Source organism: Arctopsyche grandis, chromosome 8 (genome assembly GCF_051622035.1).
Source record: "Arctopsyche grandis isolate Sample6627 chromosome 8, ASM5162203v2, whole genome shotgun sequence".
NCBI lineage: Eukaryota > Metazoa > Arthropoda > Insecta > Trichoptera > Hydropsychidae > Arctopsyche > Arctopsyche grandis.
In genome coordinates, this window is record NC_135362.1 from 18,555,738 (window position 1) to 18,571,554 (window position 15,817).

At 30.8% G+C, this 15,817-nt stretch overlaps 4 protein-coding genes across 8 annotated transcripts in view; 2 read left to right on the forward strand and 2 right to left on the reverse strand.

The window, feature by feature from the left end:
• The window catches only part of crm (cramped chromatin regulator), a 36,865-nt gene extending 35,400 nt beyond the window's left edge, over nucleotides 1-1,465 (forward strand). Inside the window, exons 12-16 of the mRNA XM_077437084.1 lie at nucleotides 49-266; nucleotides 341-443; nucleotides 531-735; nucleotides 927-1,132; nucleotides 1,244-1,465. Coding sequence (XP_077293210.1) covers nucleotides 49-266; nucleotides 341-443; nucleotides 531-735; nucleotides 927-1,132; nucleotides 1,244-1,345 — 834 coding nt within the window. The 3' untranslated portion in view covers nucleotides 1,346-1,465. The remainder of the gene's footprint in view (nucleotides 1-48; nucleotides 267-340; nucleotides 444-530; nucleotides 736-926; nucleotides 1,133-1,243) is intronic.
• The window catches only part of LOC143916158 (lipase 3-like), a 22,537-nt gene extending 16,398 nt beyond the window's left edge, over nucleotides 1-6,139 (reverse strand). For both annotated transcript variants that reach the window (XM_077437095.1, XM_077437094.1), the window contains exon 1: nucleotides 6,051-6,139. In XM_077437095.1, coding sequence (XP_077293221.1) covers nucleotides 6,051-6,080 — 30 coding nt within the window. In that variant the 5' untranslated portion in view covers nucleotides 6,081-6,139. The remainder of the gene's footprint in view (nucleotides 1-6,050) is intronic.
• Nucleotides 5,488-10,524, forward strand: Oscillin (glucosamine-6-phosphate isomerase Oscillin). 2 transcript variants are annotated; one of them, XM_077437096.1, is made up of 7 exons: nucleotides 5,693-5,919; nucleotides 8,126-8,363; nucleotides 8,442-8,624; nucleotides 8,704-8,888; nucleotides 8,966-9,139; nucleotides 9,492-9,568; nucleotides 10,153-10,524. In XM_077437096.1, the coding sequence occupies exons 2-6, from the start codon at nucleotides 8,138-8,140 to the stop codon at nucleotides 9,561-9,563; spliced, it is 840 nt and encodes a 279-aa protein (XP_077293222.1). In that variant the 5' UTR covers nucleotides 5,693-5,919; nucleotides 8,126-8,137; the 3' UTR covers nucleotides 9,564-9,568; nucleotides 10,153-10,524. The 2 variants fall into 2 exon arrangements, with proteins under 2 accessions (XP_077293223.1, XP_077293222.1); XM_077437097.1 differs by lacking the exon at nucleotides 9,492-9,568 and having other exon boundaries at nucleotides 5,488-5,919.
• LOC143916153 (uncharacterized) overlaps nucleotides 9,834-15,817 on the reverse strand; it is an 18,367-nt gene continuing 12,383 nt past the window's right edge. For 2 of the 3 annotated variants that reach the window (XM_077437085.1, XM_077437087.1), the window contains exons 7-8: nucleotides 11,857-12,022; nucleotides 9,838-11,780 (exon numbers count right to left, since the gene is read on the reverse strand). In XM_077437085.1, the coding sequence (XP_077293211.1) occupies nucleotides 10,957-11,780; nucleotides 11,857-12,022 (990 nt within the window). In that variant the 3' untranslated portion in view covers nucleotides 9,838-10,956. Of the gene's footprint in view, nucleotides 11,781-11,856; nucleotides 12,023-15,817 lie in introns of all 3 variants that reach the window. The other variant, XM_077437086.1, reaches the window with a different exon arrangement.

Genomic DNA, 15,817 nt, shown 5'->3' on the forward strand with positions numbered 1-15,817 from the left:
CATTTATTTGTATGCATCTTTTTATTCATATATCACAAACTTTTACAGTTTAGCGGATTGCCTCGTTGGACAAATCGGAGAGGTAGAAAACCAAAAAAAGCTGTTGTTGTACGGCAATTGCTGCCGTTAGCTCCATGGCCACCACAAGTAATAAATGTAGCTTCTACATCAAAATTGTATCAAGTAAAGCCACTTCCTGTTTTGCAAAAGTTACCACAGATACGTCCTGCTTTATCTATGAAAATGATTTTGCCAACAGAAAATTTGTAAGTAATTTGTCAAGAATGTGAATTATTATAAAAGGTAGCGAAAAATATTGATTTTTATTTTTTTATAATAGACCTAAAATAATAGCTGTAAAAGGTGCAAATACTAAAGATGACGAAGCTGTAAGTGCTGATAAACCCGACGATAAACAAAATATTATATCTTTCAAGCCTGAGGTAATTTATTGTAAAATATTCAGCCAGCCAATTTATGTATATCATGATGTTTTAAATGATCATGTTTTTAATTTATATTTTGTACAGGTAACATTATTTGGTACTTCGCCCAATTCAAATGTTGATCGACCGGCTGATAATGAGAAAGGAGTTATTCGAGAAGGTTCATCCTGCATTTCCAATTTGTTGGATATATCACTACCTTCTAATATTGGTGATGAGATTTCAATAGATGTTTCCAGTATTAAAACAGAAGATATTTATGTGGCAGATAAACATGACGATTTTTCTGGTAATTTTTGTATAAATATAATACTAAGGCTGTGGAGTGATTAAAAAAACGTGACTCCGATTTTGTTGGAATTTTTAACGTATCTGACTCTAGTCAAAAAGCCACAACTCCACAACTTCGACTCTGACTTCACAGCCCTGATAAATACATACATATATCTATATATTTTACTAATTATTTTTTTATTTTAGTTGTGGGTTTATTGAAAAACGAATCAATTCCTTCTATGAGCCCATCACATTTGTTGAAAGAAAATGATGAACACTGGTTGACTTCAGGTGTTGGTGATTTTTCTTTGAGCTCTTTTTTGGGACACCTCGAGGGAACGCCGCTTACGTCTGTCAAGACTGATGCAAGTTCATCACTTAAAGATTCTAGCAGTGCTCCTAGTTCTCACGTCGTCGATATAAACATATCGTCAAGAGGCACAGAAGAGACTGTAAGTTTCAATTATGGTGTAATTTATAATTTATGGTATGTGTTTGTTACATTCTTATGTAATTTTCAGGTTGATACTCAACTTCAATGTCTTATGAGTGAAACAAGTATTGATTATATGGCTAAATTTGCCGATTTGGCTGCTCAAGTTGCTGCAGATAATTCTAAGTAATCCTTATTACTCATTAATTTTTTATATGAGAGAAACAAAATATTACTGTATTATTTACATACTTTTAGTACATAAATTGGCATTCACAAGTTTAAAAATTATTAGAGTTCTAATATTGTACAATACACACAAATATTTTATACGGTTAAATTATGTGCTATTTTGAAAAATATTTAAATTAGTGACTAGTTGATTATATTTATCTTCATTATCATTATGTATGTATTTTTTATATATTGTACATATGCTGTATTTTTACACTATTTTAACTCGTTTACTGGTAATTTATTTGATCTCAAGTAATAAAAGAAATTTCGTTTCAGTTTATTGTAGTGATTGATGCAATAAAATGACAATAACCGTAATTTTTATTTAAATACTGTATTTTCTTCTTTATTATATGTATGTATGTATGTACATATATACATATATTGATTAAGTGAAATCTAATTGTTGTATACACACTTGATTGAAATTGTAAACACTTCCGTTTCATTGATTTTTTAGATTTGAAAAGTTTTTAATTTTTTTATTTATATGTACATACGTACATACACATAGTTAATCAATCAAAATATTGCCCAAAATTTTGTTTGATGTACATATTGTGATTTTTTCAAGACTGCATAATACTATTTCTAAATTTAATGTCATCGTTTAAATATCATATTTATTTTGTTTATGCGTGGATTTATTTCAACATATAATTCGAAATTTATTTGGAGAGCAATAATTATTTATTAATTTGTGCTTGAAAGCATAATTGAGGTTTTAGAATATTTCGTGATACTAAAATTGTATCATACATAACGTATATGTATACGTATACATATATTTGTATTTATTTTGACAGCAAATGATTTGTTTTTTAAGAATTCTATTTTGAGCCAATATAAAAATCAATGAAATCACAAAATCTTTCATATGTGGTGTTTGACGTACATACAAAGTTATATATTTATATATTATGAATTTAAATTGTTTTACTTTTATATTGAATAATTTCAGTTATATTCAGCGTGTTTCAATATACATTTTCAATTATACAATATATTTTGACTATCTATGTAGTTGTATAATTGTATATTTCATATATGTATCTATAAAGTAAAAACCGATTTTTTTTATTTAAAATTATAAAAGGCTTAAAGTTACTCTAAATTTGTATTTTAAAGTTTTGACGGTAAATTTTTTTTTATTAGAATTAGATGTAAGATATTTTGTTGACGATATTCTAATTTATAATTATTATATTTATATATATATTATGGCGTTTAAAGAACAAATATGGGTATTGCGACTAAATATTCTAAATATTCCATAATCTTAAGAAGTTCCTTTGTGATTGTTTTTCATTTAATAACAGGTTCTATTTATTCTAAGATTTACCATTACTTCTTGAGAATCATAGTATTGTTATATACAAATATGCAATATACATACACTTTGAAATAGGAAAAATGTGTTACTAAAGTTTGGTATTTTTCTGGATATAATGGTAGATTCATACCAGTATGTAAATACATAAAATGTAGTACAAAATGAGGCGTTGGATTATATTCATTTTCACATACATTTTTATCACATATAGTGTATGTTAACATTGTCTTAAGTATTGATATGTGAACACAGCATTTCTGTTGTGCTCACGATGTAACCAGTGAATTGTATATTGTTAGTATTTTTTTATCAAAGTGGGTGACTTAACATGTGAAATTGTATATGTGCTGGATTATAATGTATATAACTACAATTTTTATAATACATTGGTCAAAACATTATATTATTTTTTCTATTATCATATTTTCCCTTGTGTGTACATAAATATAGATTATATACGTATGTACATATGTTTGTGTGAATAACAATAATACTGTACTATAATAGCACATAGATAATAAACCAAAAATTAAAGCGGTTGCATTGAAAAGGGATCAAATGGGATATAACAAAAATCGCTCTATCATCCAACGACATATCAGGATAATCTGCTCTCTATAGAAATTATCAGGGGGTGTTATGGTTTTGATCACTATGTAAAAATAGCACATGTATGTATGTATGTATTTGCAGTCGCTAAATTTATCTTTGATTTATTTTCTAACCTTTTTTTATCAACGATTCTCAATTTATGCGCTGAAATCAAAAATTTCATTCGAGTAAATTTCACAGAAAATTTTTTGATTCAACTCAATTGGGAAACCTTATTAGTTGTTGGCCAGTCTATTCTTATTGGTCATTGAATTTTTAAAAAAAATACCTTATGATATTACTGAGAACCTTTCGCATATTCAATGGTCCTGTTTTCTACTTAAAGATAGCAATATGGATGTACAATGTACATATATTCTGCCATTAATTATTATTAGTGTAAGATTGCGGTAAGTAGATACGTTTCGCAAAAAAAACTCGTAAAAGAAGACTTTGAAATGTAACAACGTTGAGGTTTATAATTATCAGCATATTTTTTTACATTATAGAGATAAAAATGATTTGTAAATGCGGCTTGGTGAATATAGACAACAGTCTTCATGCATTTCCGTTAAAAGATTTCCTTGATTTTAAAAAGAGATGATAATCAGATCCGGACTGAATATTTAAATATCTTTCATCGAAACTTTTGCCAATTTTCTGCTGTTTTTTAAGTAGGTAATCAATTTGATTTCACAATCAACATGATGGATGAAATGTTCCTGAAAAAATGCTTTTGAGACATAAAATAAAAGAGCTCAGAATGAACTGACGGCGTCACATATACTTTAAGACATGTTTCCACTAGGTTGCATTTCAAAGTGTCAACTTGTGTTGTTAATACCAGGGCTGTGGAGTCGAATCAAAATTTACCGACAACGACTCGGACTTTTTTTCTGCCTAATATCAGCTTGCTTTCGCTCTTTTGTTACTAACATCTTCTTAGTTCATTATGATTCGACTCTGCATCGCGCGCACGACAATCGTTGCCACAAAAATCGCGAATACGGAATATCTGGCACTCGAGTTGTCGTTAGTACAATATTTCGCGTGGGTCCCTTTCGAAAGTTTTTGGGTGGCAGATGTTCCGCGATCGAGATTTTAGTGACGTGCGTGAGATCAGATTTTGCGGAATAATCACCGAACCTTCGACTCAAATTTGAACGATTTTAGTAAGATCGACTTTCCTTGCCAACGTATAAAACTATTAATAACTAGCTGAACCCGGCATGCGTTGCAATGCCACAATAACGCATGCAATTCACGTTCCCGTTCCTATGTGTCAACGGTAAACGTCACCGAGTATCTCGTCGGGCAGATTTGAAAAGCTTTCTTAAACGATATTTTATCTCTATCGTAATGGCGGAGGATCCATTTACTTATATTGATGACCAAAATGAGCAATATGGCAAAGTATGAAAACGATCGGATAAGAGGCAAACTTTTTCCTGAATTGTAATCGTAAGTGAAACGTAAAGGAGGTATGTAATAATAAAAAGGAGGTATGTAATAATAATAATAATAAAAAGACCTGTCGACAGCTTAAATGGTAAACGGACTACTAGTCATATGTGAATCAGTCACAGGACAACCGGTCGCTCTAGATCGGTCACACGTGATCACCCGTCACACTAAAACTGTTCACGAGAAAACGGGTCACACCCGAAAATTGGTCACAAAAAAACTGGTCACACCCAAAAATTAAAAATTGGTTGAATTTTTGGGTGTGACCAGTTTTTTGTGACCAATTTTCGGGTGTGACCAGTTTTCTCGTGACCAGTTTTCTCGTGACCAGTTTTCTCGTGACCAGTTTTCTCGTGACCAGTTTTCTCGTGACTAGTTTTAGTGTGACGGGTGATCACGTGTGACCGATCTAGAGCGACTGGTTGTCTTGTGACCGGTTCAAATTTGACTAGTAATCACTAGTCACCGGACCCAGAAGGTGCCGCGTATTGTTCAAAGGTTGTAAATGCATTGTTAAAAGTTTGCCGAACCTTTTTTACAAAGGATTTACAACAATGCAACAATGGATAGCACTGTGACTATCCTACCTCTAGTAATCACCAAACCTGGTCACATCAAAAAAACTGGTCACACCCAAAAATTCAACCAATTTTTAATTTTTGGGTGTGACCAGTTTAGTGTGACGGGTGATCACGTGTGACCGATCTAGAGCGACTGGTTGTCTTGTGACCGGTTCACATTTGACTAGTAATCACCAAACCGCTTAAATACAATAATAATATTTTTCATATCGTGAAATAAACATATGAAAATCTATTTGTAACGTTGTTTGTATAAATTTTTTTTTTTTATTCTACAAGCAAGATTGCGAAGATATGTCTTCAAAGATAGACTCTACCTGCGAAGATAAAAGATTCAATTAGGTTGGGAGACCGCTTGCATACATGTTTAGAGCTATTGAAACACAATCAACAGGTTGGTGGGTGCTGAAGATATAAAGTTTGAGCATAATTGGTGATACGACATCACGTGACTCGGCTGACAGTTGGTCTTGCGACTGTATGTAGTAGCTTGCCGGCTTCACCAACCATTGGTTCTGTCTCCAAGTGCTGCTGCTGCTGCTGCTGCTGCTGTTCTCGGTGAGCACACCAATTTCAACTTAGATTCTTATACGAATTCTCATAACCGTATCCTAAATTTCATAATCTACATACTTCCCAAACTTAACATTCGTACACCAAAGTTATTACAATGTCAATAGTTCAATTACCTTTTCCAAATTATGAACGCCATGTATCATGTATTTTCACTCTCACTTATCGAATAATCAATATGTGGTATTACGATACGCTTGCAACTGTTTACCCAGTTCCGACGAATTATCAAACGTTACCAAGAATGCAGCTTTTTTTATTTTAAAAAAATATAACATTTAGATCGACGCTTTGTAAACCAGTTTATGCACAAAAAAAAAAACGAAAACGAATCTTAGCATTCTTAAAAAATATTCTGATGCCAACTCATTCTTATCGAAATTAACCGCAAGCATTTCCTTAGTTAATATTGTTAATTGATAAAATATTTGTATCTGCATGTTAATTTATTTCAATTTAAGAATACGTCTTGCAATATTTGGACTTTTGTCAATGTCATTTTATTTTTTGTGCAAGTTTTGCTAATATGGTGTCATGAGCGTACTCATCTGCGAAGGCCATGATTTTAATTTTGATTGATTTTTAAATGCTTTTTATTATTACGAAATTATGTTCACAATACATCTTATATCTATTTTTAATAGCTACTGATCTACTGATCATTTTCTATTTTACAATTTTATTTTATTTGGTTAGTAATCATAGTATTATATTATTCTCATGTTAATGTACAGCATAATAGGAAAAATAGCTCAAAAACCTATTTACAATAATTCTTATAAATGCTCATAATACATCTAATACATAATATTAATTAAAGACTCTAAAGTCGATGACCTAAAGCAGATTGTGTTTAGGTAATCTGTGTTTATACCTGAAGGGTATAGAGGGCCATGATTTGATGGGTGTGTATTGTTAAGTATCCATGGATTTTTGGTTTCTTAGTGTGTAAAAATGTTGGACATGTCTAGATGATGTCTATTATTACAAGGTTTTTTATTAGTTTCACTTGTTCTTTGTATGCAGCAGCTCATAAATATGTAATGATAATATACATATATACATACAATTGAACCATCATTCATTGGACAATGAACAGTGGTTTAATTTATCTATTATATGTATGTACATGGTTTATTACCCTAGAAATCCTTTTCCCTTTCTTTCAGTTAAGAATTATATTATTTAAAAATCTGATTATGAAATTTAAGTTTGTTCGATGATTTTTATAAATTCACCAACTGTTTCACTTTTCGTTTTGACATTGATCGACATAATCCAGTCTACAGATATTTTCAGTAAAATCTGTTTAGTAAGATTTAACTACAGCATAAAATATCCTGGTCACGTTATTATGCATTAGCAGAATACTAATTTAAAAATTGGTGTCATTGAATGATCGTGGTTACGTCTTGAAATAGCTTCATTGTTAAAAAAATAATGTTCAAGTCAATATCAATTAATTCTTAATACGCTTCTAATCAAGTTTTTAACGGCACATACCTTTTTTATACGAAAGTAATCTGTTTATCCATTTACGACGTTTGATATTTTATAATTCGATTTTAATCAAATAATTTTACCTGTTACATCGTAGGCTTTAACGCCAGCCGTATAAAGTCATAAATTATTTGAAATTATTGTTGTTTTTATCTTCGCATATCTTGCTATCAACGATTATAATATAAATTTATAGCCCGTTATTTTGTTTCATCGTTGCGAAGCTTTATATTTTATCTATAAGTCTTACTGAATTTTAATAACATCTGATACTTTTAAATATATTGTATATAATTCTGCTATTTTTGCCATTTATGAATTACACACAAATATTTGCGAGAGAGTTAATATTTTATAGATAGTTATTGTTGACCAAAAATCTGTAGATTAATAAATGATAGAGATAATTGTTTGTTACATTTGAACACATCTTAGCGTCATACATCAATTACCAGCACTGTTGACGATTTTTGTATGATTTTTCTTATCAACAATGATGAAAGACATTAATATAGGTCATAACATGATAGGAAAGTGTATGTACATTGATATACATATGTATAATACATACATACATACAAAAGAACTGATAACTTTTTACTAACGACTTTCAGTAAATACATTCATTATTTTAATACAATGAGAAATGTTTTTATTTTTTTTAGTGATTTGATTTATTCTTATCTTTTAGATACTTTTCAAGATGCGTCTTGTAATATTGGATTCGTCTAATGTGGTAGCGGAATGGTCTGCCAAATATGTAATGAAAAGAATCAATGAGTATGTTGCTGGCCCTAATAAATATTTTGTGCTCGGTCTGCCTACCGGTGGTACGCCTTTAGGAATGTACAAAAAGTTGATTGAATACTATAAGGCTGGTAAAGTGTCTTTCAAATATGTCAAAACATTCAATATGGACGAGTACGTCGGTGAGTATTTGACTTATTGACACATGTATTAAGTTTTAAACGGTTTTGCTCAGACTAATATGATTTTGTCTTATTTAGATTTGCCGAGAAATCATCCTGAAAGCTATCATTTCTACATGTGGAATAATTTCTTTAAACATATTGACATAGATCCTGAAAATGTCCATGTCTTAGATGGAAATGCGCCTGATTTAGTAGCTGAATGTGATAATTTTGAACGTATGATTGAAGAAGCTGGTGGGATTGAACTTTTCGTTGGAGGTAGTTAATTATTTAAATATTATCCGGTTCATCTGAACGTCGAGCTCTTGGTATTAATATTTGAAATTTATACTTTAAGGAATCGGACCTGATGGACATATAGCTTTCAATGAGCCGGGATCTAGTTTAGTATCTAGAACGAGAGTGAAGACTTTAGCTCACGACACTTTAGAGGCAAATGCGCGGTTTTTCGGCAATGACATCAATAAGGTGCCCAAACAAGCTCTCACCGTCGGAGTCGGAACAGTGATGGACGCAAAAGAAGTATATACATATATATATATTATTGTCATTGTTTCTATTTTATTTTTGTTCAAGTCTAAAGTATGATTCGCTGTTAGGTTATGATCTTGATAACCGGTGGACATAAAGCGTTCGCATTGTACAAAGCCATCGAGGAGGGTGTTAATCATATGTGGACTGTGTCTGCCTTCCAGCAACATCCTCATACACTTATGGTTTGTGATGAAGATGCAACTCTTGAATTGAGAGTTAAAACAGTAAAATATTTCAAGGTTTGTATCAAATTCTCGTATGATTTTTATGCCACCTTTAATTTTGTGATTAACTTTCACACGTGTTCAAACTAATACAATGTTGTTGATTAAATAGATGAATGGTTCGATTGATTGCATGTATTTTAACGCGTTTTCATGTTAATTTTTATTTGACTGCTTAAATTTTAGTGTTTTGCAAATTAAAGCATTCTTTGTTTGCCCCTCTTTATGATTTTTGCATCATCACCAATCTTATTTTTTATATTGATTGGTGGCCAATAATTAATTAATTTTGTTTGGCACTAACCCGTTGAAGATTGTTGTGTGCATGGTTTTGTATTTGGCTATATTTTTATTTTGCATTTAATAGGCGTTGAGTGGAGTACATCAGAAGTTGATCGAGGAAGGAATCCCTTTGGCCGTGCAGAGATCTATCCATTGAATCATGTAACAAATATTATTTATACAAGTTTTCCTCTTGTGTATCGTTATTTTTCGTTCGTCTGTCCTGAATTAATATTACATATACATATATTTGAGTATGTGCATTTGTATTATAAGAAAGTTAATTGGATTCTTATATTTTTACAGTATATAAAACATTAACGTATGTACATATAATATTTCGCATATTAATCAAATCCGATACTTGTAATCTACGGTGACGTAACAGGCATAACGATCTTGTGATTCACAATTAAAACAATTATTTATTTGAGTGTTTATATTCCTTTTATTTCATTACATGATATAAATATGTACATATGTACGCACATATTAGAATTTATTTGAATTTTTAGTATTGCATGTTTCAGATTTTTGTATTCAAATAATTTTGTTGTCTTCGTTTTATTTTATTGTAATAATTCATTTTTTTTTGATAATTAATGATTAATATATGTACATATACATACAACATATGCATATTTTGACTTAAAATATTGGTAATGGTTTTTATAAAATTTTTTAACCAATAATTATTTGTCAATGACAGTTTTCTTGTAAAAATAATCTTTACTGATTTATTTCAGGCTTTATGGAACGTTCACAGTAAACTCATCGACCCATAGCAAGAAAATGATTCTTCCATCAATCAAGTTGTATTGTGTTCTTATATCATAAACATACATCTATATATTTTCTTTACACGAAGAATTCCAATTTACAAATATATCTTCCATTTTTATTATGACTAATTTTTTGTCCAATATTTTTTATTAATCAATTTTAAATTTTGATGTTATATATTGATTTTATATAATGAAATGACTATTTCAAATTGACTGCCATTATTTTGCATTTAAAATATAGTCAGTTTTTATAAAGTGTGCAAAAGAAATTGTCAAATTTGTATTTGATAGTTTTCTTATATTTTATTCCTAAATAAAGAAAATAATATTTTAAAATGTCTTTTATTGCATTAACGTAATTTGTGACATTTAAATCTGATACATTATATAATATAATATGATCCATGAATTTTATACACGAGGAAACAACATACATAAATACTTTACACTTATTAAAATTAAATAGGATTGTTTTCATTGAAAGTATTTCTAAGAAGCATTTACAATTAATTTTGTATATTTATAGTCATGTTACATACATATTCTTATTTTGTTCAATGTTTCATTTTCTTACTCATTAATCGACATTAAACAGTCTATTAATGTAAGTTAAAGCACTTAGCGGTAGGAAAGAAATGATTATGTCTGATAGTTTTGTGACAATAGTTAATGATTTGTTGACTTTTAATTAATTAGCACTATAAAGCCCAATTGTATTATTAAGTCACTATGGTATCACAATTTTGAATTTAATTAAGACTATCATCATCTTGAATTGGTCAATATGTTATATTTAAGACCGATGTTTGTTAAACCTTGTGTTGCCGAAACTTGTAAAACAGATACTGTGACAGCCGTTAAAACAACTGCACCTTCGAGATAGAGTGCATACAAAACTCTGATATATCCCGGTGTTTGTGCCACTCCACCAGCAACCGTAAAATCTAGAGGAAACATAAGACTGTCAAGGAATGATTTGTATCGTGCAACCCCAAAAAGAAGAAAGCCTATGACAAAATATACAAATATTCCGATAAATGGCAACCATTTCAACCATTTTGGTATGATATGCGGTTCACTATCAACATGTTTCACTTTATTTGTTTCATCCTCGGTTTTCGATTCTTCGTTTGAATCATGTGACTGTTGGCTGAAATTTAAATTATTTGTCTTATGCTGTATTTCGTTTAAGATTCTTTGCTGTGGAATGCTGTCTACTTCTGTTATGTAAAAATATTTTACTTCTTTCGATTGATCGATGCGGAAGTTTGTTTGATTAGCAATGTTATTCAGAGCTTGTCTTCCGATTGGTTCACTTCCAGTTCTTTTATGTCTGTTCGTACTGAAAATTCTATTACTTTTGTGATATGACTCAACAATTTTACTTTCAGTTTTAGATATGTCATTGCCGGTCTCTTCTTGAGATTCTTTGTCAATTTTCGGTCTCTTATTAGCGAACGATTGTAATTTTATCGCGATGACCATTCCTATGTTTAAAACTAAAAGGAGGTGAAGCGGAATTCCTACTGCAGCAAACGCTATTGCCACTCCCCGACCTTCAGGCGTGCGAGGAACTGGTGCTCCGAAGCCTGCAATGACAAATAAAACAATGTAAATATTTTTTAAACACAAAAAGGAATTCGATTTTGAGTATGAAACTGATACCTAATGTTGTAATTAGAGAGACTGCGAATAAAATACATCCTGGAAGTGTCCAAACGTGGCCATTGGGTCCTTGTCCCATTCCATTGCCACCCTCAGCTAAGACTTGTTCATGATACGCCATGTATTTTTCTATCGTTTTGTACCATTCATTCTTATCAGAAACTTCCTGAAATTTAACGTTGATTTATTGCAATAACTGTCGGGAAACTTATTTAGATATAATATATGTAATATTTGCAGTTGTAAATATAATATGCTTATACATGATTTTACATCTAACAAAGATAATACATAATACAACTTTGCATAACAATTCACCATCTAGATAACATATTTGAATGCTGTCGATGGTTAGATTTTATTAACAATCAGTTATAATACATTTTAATAATGTACTTTCATGAATACATATGTAAATATATTATTGGTAAATATTCTTATATGTATGACATGCAAATATTTATATTTCAATTCTTCTTTTACGAAAGGGCAACCAAAACTTTCGAATGATAAAACATGTATTATATAATACATGGAGGCCATTGAGAAAATGAGAATTTTTCATTGATTATATCATCGATGCATGCAAAAAATAGTTTAATGTTTTGGATATTAGGCCACGAGGAAATTTCCGCATTATTATTATATTATATTTTATTTCATCTTTTTAATTTATACCAGGAAGGCTTAATAGGTAGCCCCAATGCGCCTTCCTAGCCAGTAAAATTGTACATTTGATACAAATATTATTAGTATTATACAAAGTACATAAATAAATATCAATCCACAGAGACATCTATGGTCAAATTTGTAAATTTGTAGCATTTTTAAACAATTCAACGAAATTCAGTAAATACATATCAATTAACATCCACAGAGACATTTATGGTCAAATTTGTAAATTTGCAGCATCTTTTTATACAATTCAGCGAAATTCGAGATTGCTGAAAACTCGAGATTTTGCGAGAAAATGGGTAAGGTTGTCAATTCATTGGAACCGTTTCAATGAAAATCAGATAAATTGGCAAACTCTGATAGGAAACGATCGACCTGGATTCACAAATCCAAGGTCTGGCCAGCAGAAACCAGTGGGATTTGAACCCGTAAACACTCTGTGCAAAGCATTATATGCTAACCACTAGTATATTCTGCTGGTTAATATTTAGAAATATATTGATTAATGCGTTGATATTCAGGTATCATGATATTGGGTCTACCTCACGGGCCCGAATGTGAAACGCCCTAAAACGCAAATATCGGAAGGCAAAGATCGAAAATCGAAAGATCTTAAGTCGAAAGATAAAAAAAGGGTGCATGGTAAACGGTACATACTCACTTAATTTGCGCGAGCAGGATACAACAGGAACAAGAGGAACAGGCTTTTCCTTCCGTATTTTGCGCGCGCACATTAATACTGGAGGAAAAGCCTGTTCCTCTTGTTCCTGCTGTATCCTGCTCGCGCAAATTAAGTGAGTATATACCGTTTACCATGCACCCTTTTTTTTATCTTTCGACTTAAGATCTTTCGATTTTCGATCTTTGCCTTCCGATATTTGCGTTTTCGGGCGTTTCACATCCGGGCTCGTGACGGAGACCGCATAATATTTTACAAGTACTTAAGTAAGAAAGGTATCGTGACTCAATTACGCATAATTTATTTTACGCCAAAATGAACTCCACTCATTTATAGAATAATTTGAATTCAATTTCCAATATTTTCCGAAGTTTCACACTAATTTTACGAGCTGTCAAACAATCGAAAAGTTGTAAGGCTTCGGGGGTCGCGTGACGATCGTTGTCCACGGCCAAAACGCTACCAATTTAAGCATCGCTGATTCAGAGTTCTGAAAACAAATGCCGTTCGTACCATTTCTTTCAATGTACGGAAGCCTAGCTCATTTTTCGCTGAAACTTTAACGAAACTTTACCGCAAAACTGTGTCGTTCGATCCGGCTGCAAATTATTTACGACAATATATGTAGTATGAGTGTAACCGATGAAACTTTATAAATGTTATGTGTCACGTACTTGTGCAAGTACACATGTACATTATCCGTGCTTAGATTCGAATTTTAGACACGGTTTATTGTGTTTCGCAATCTGGCTGACCTTTGTATAATGGCCGGGGTAGGGATTATGGGGATTTACTGAAGTGTTTCCCTCCTTGTAAAGGTAATTTCATAGATGGGTGCCACTCCCGTTGGTGAAAAGAAATCAGGTCAGAGTGTCTTGAAAAGAAATATTGACAGTGGTGTGGTGTGTATGAGCGAGTTGATATTATGTATTACTAGGTCCGCCCCTCAAAATCAATAAGCGATTACTTCAAAAGCCGTACACAGATTATTTTGACAAACTTGCAATTATACCTATACAAACATACATATATATATATATATATATATATATATATATATATATATATATATATATATATATATATATATATATATATATATATATATATATATATATCATGGATATTTTCAAAGTGATAGATTGGAAAATTACTATTGATGCTATGTAGGCGGCTTTTGACCTTAACGGTATATGTCAGGTCACGGTTCAAATGCAAAAAGGCAGTAAAAACAGGTAGAACGATAAAGTTCTAATAGACAATGAGTTCAGGTCAAGGACGGACATGTGGAAATAATTTTCACCTGCACTCCTATCCATTATGCAATCGTTTTTCAGTTGGGTCATGTCCAAATTATGGACGGATTTTTGAGATTAGATCTGATTTAAAACTTAAAACACCATAAAAAAATTATCAATGTTTTTTTACATTGCTTAACACAGTTTGAAGCATCTTGAGATCAACTGGTATTAATCATTATCTCATTCTTTGATCTATTTAATAGGATGACAGGGCTTGTAACAATATGACGCATCCTCGACTGGTTTAGCTATATACATACATACATGCACATACTAGCGATCCCAATCGAATATTCGAATTATTCGTCTGATTTTTCAGCCATTCGTTATTCGAATATTTCATCAACTATTCGAATATTATTCGTGTATATATTTTGCAAAAAAGTTATATTTCGTTATCTTACAATACATGTAAATACAAGTGTGTACATCATGCGTGTGCAAATAAATATATTTGTTGATTGAATGCCACGTGCGAAACTATTTCTTCCCGAAAATAGAAAACAGAACGAATGAAAGACGGTAATATTATTAATTTACCTAAATAAATTATTCCAAAATCAGACGAATTTTTTAAATATGCTTCAAAATCTGAAATTATATATTTGCAATTGAACTGATGGAAAAATACTAGTTTCAGAAAGCACTAACTCTACTGACTCTACTGACATTGAAGAAATTGAAATTAACACTAATAATTTAGAAACAATTATGGAACAAGAATTGATAAAAACCATTTCAAAAATTACAGAAAAACCGAGTTCCATAAAAAAAATCTCGACAATGAAACATTCAACGCATTATTATTTCTAAAATATCATTTTCTGAAATTAAATTAAGATTTTTCCATATTGTGTTTTGTAAATTTATTTTGAATTGAAATTTCCTCAATTTTACAAACTATCTTATATTTTATATGTGTGTATTTTAAATGTTTTTTTTTTAATTTTCTTAAAATTATGTTTTATTAATTTTAATATATTACATATATAAATATAATGTAATTGATGCTTAGTACATATGTAATTACCTTTTTTTTTTAATTTTACCTAGCACATGCATAGTAAATAGTTAGTAACATAGCTAGTACTATGTACATACATTGTAACTATCAGGGATGGATTGGACTGTCAAACATAGAAAAGTGGGATAAATTATAGACATAAATTTTGACTTTCGAAGGATGTCCTATCGAATAGTTTCTGGATCGTACTTCACATTTGGTAACTTACATACGTATATACCTATAAATTACTGACCGCATTGCTCGTGAAATTGAAAAAAATAAAAATAGTACTTTTTCAGA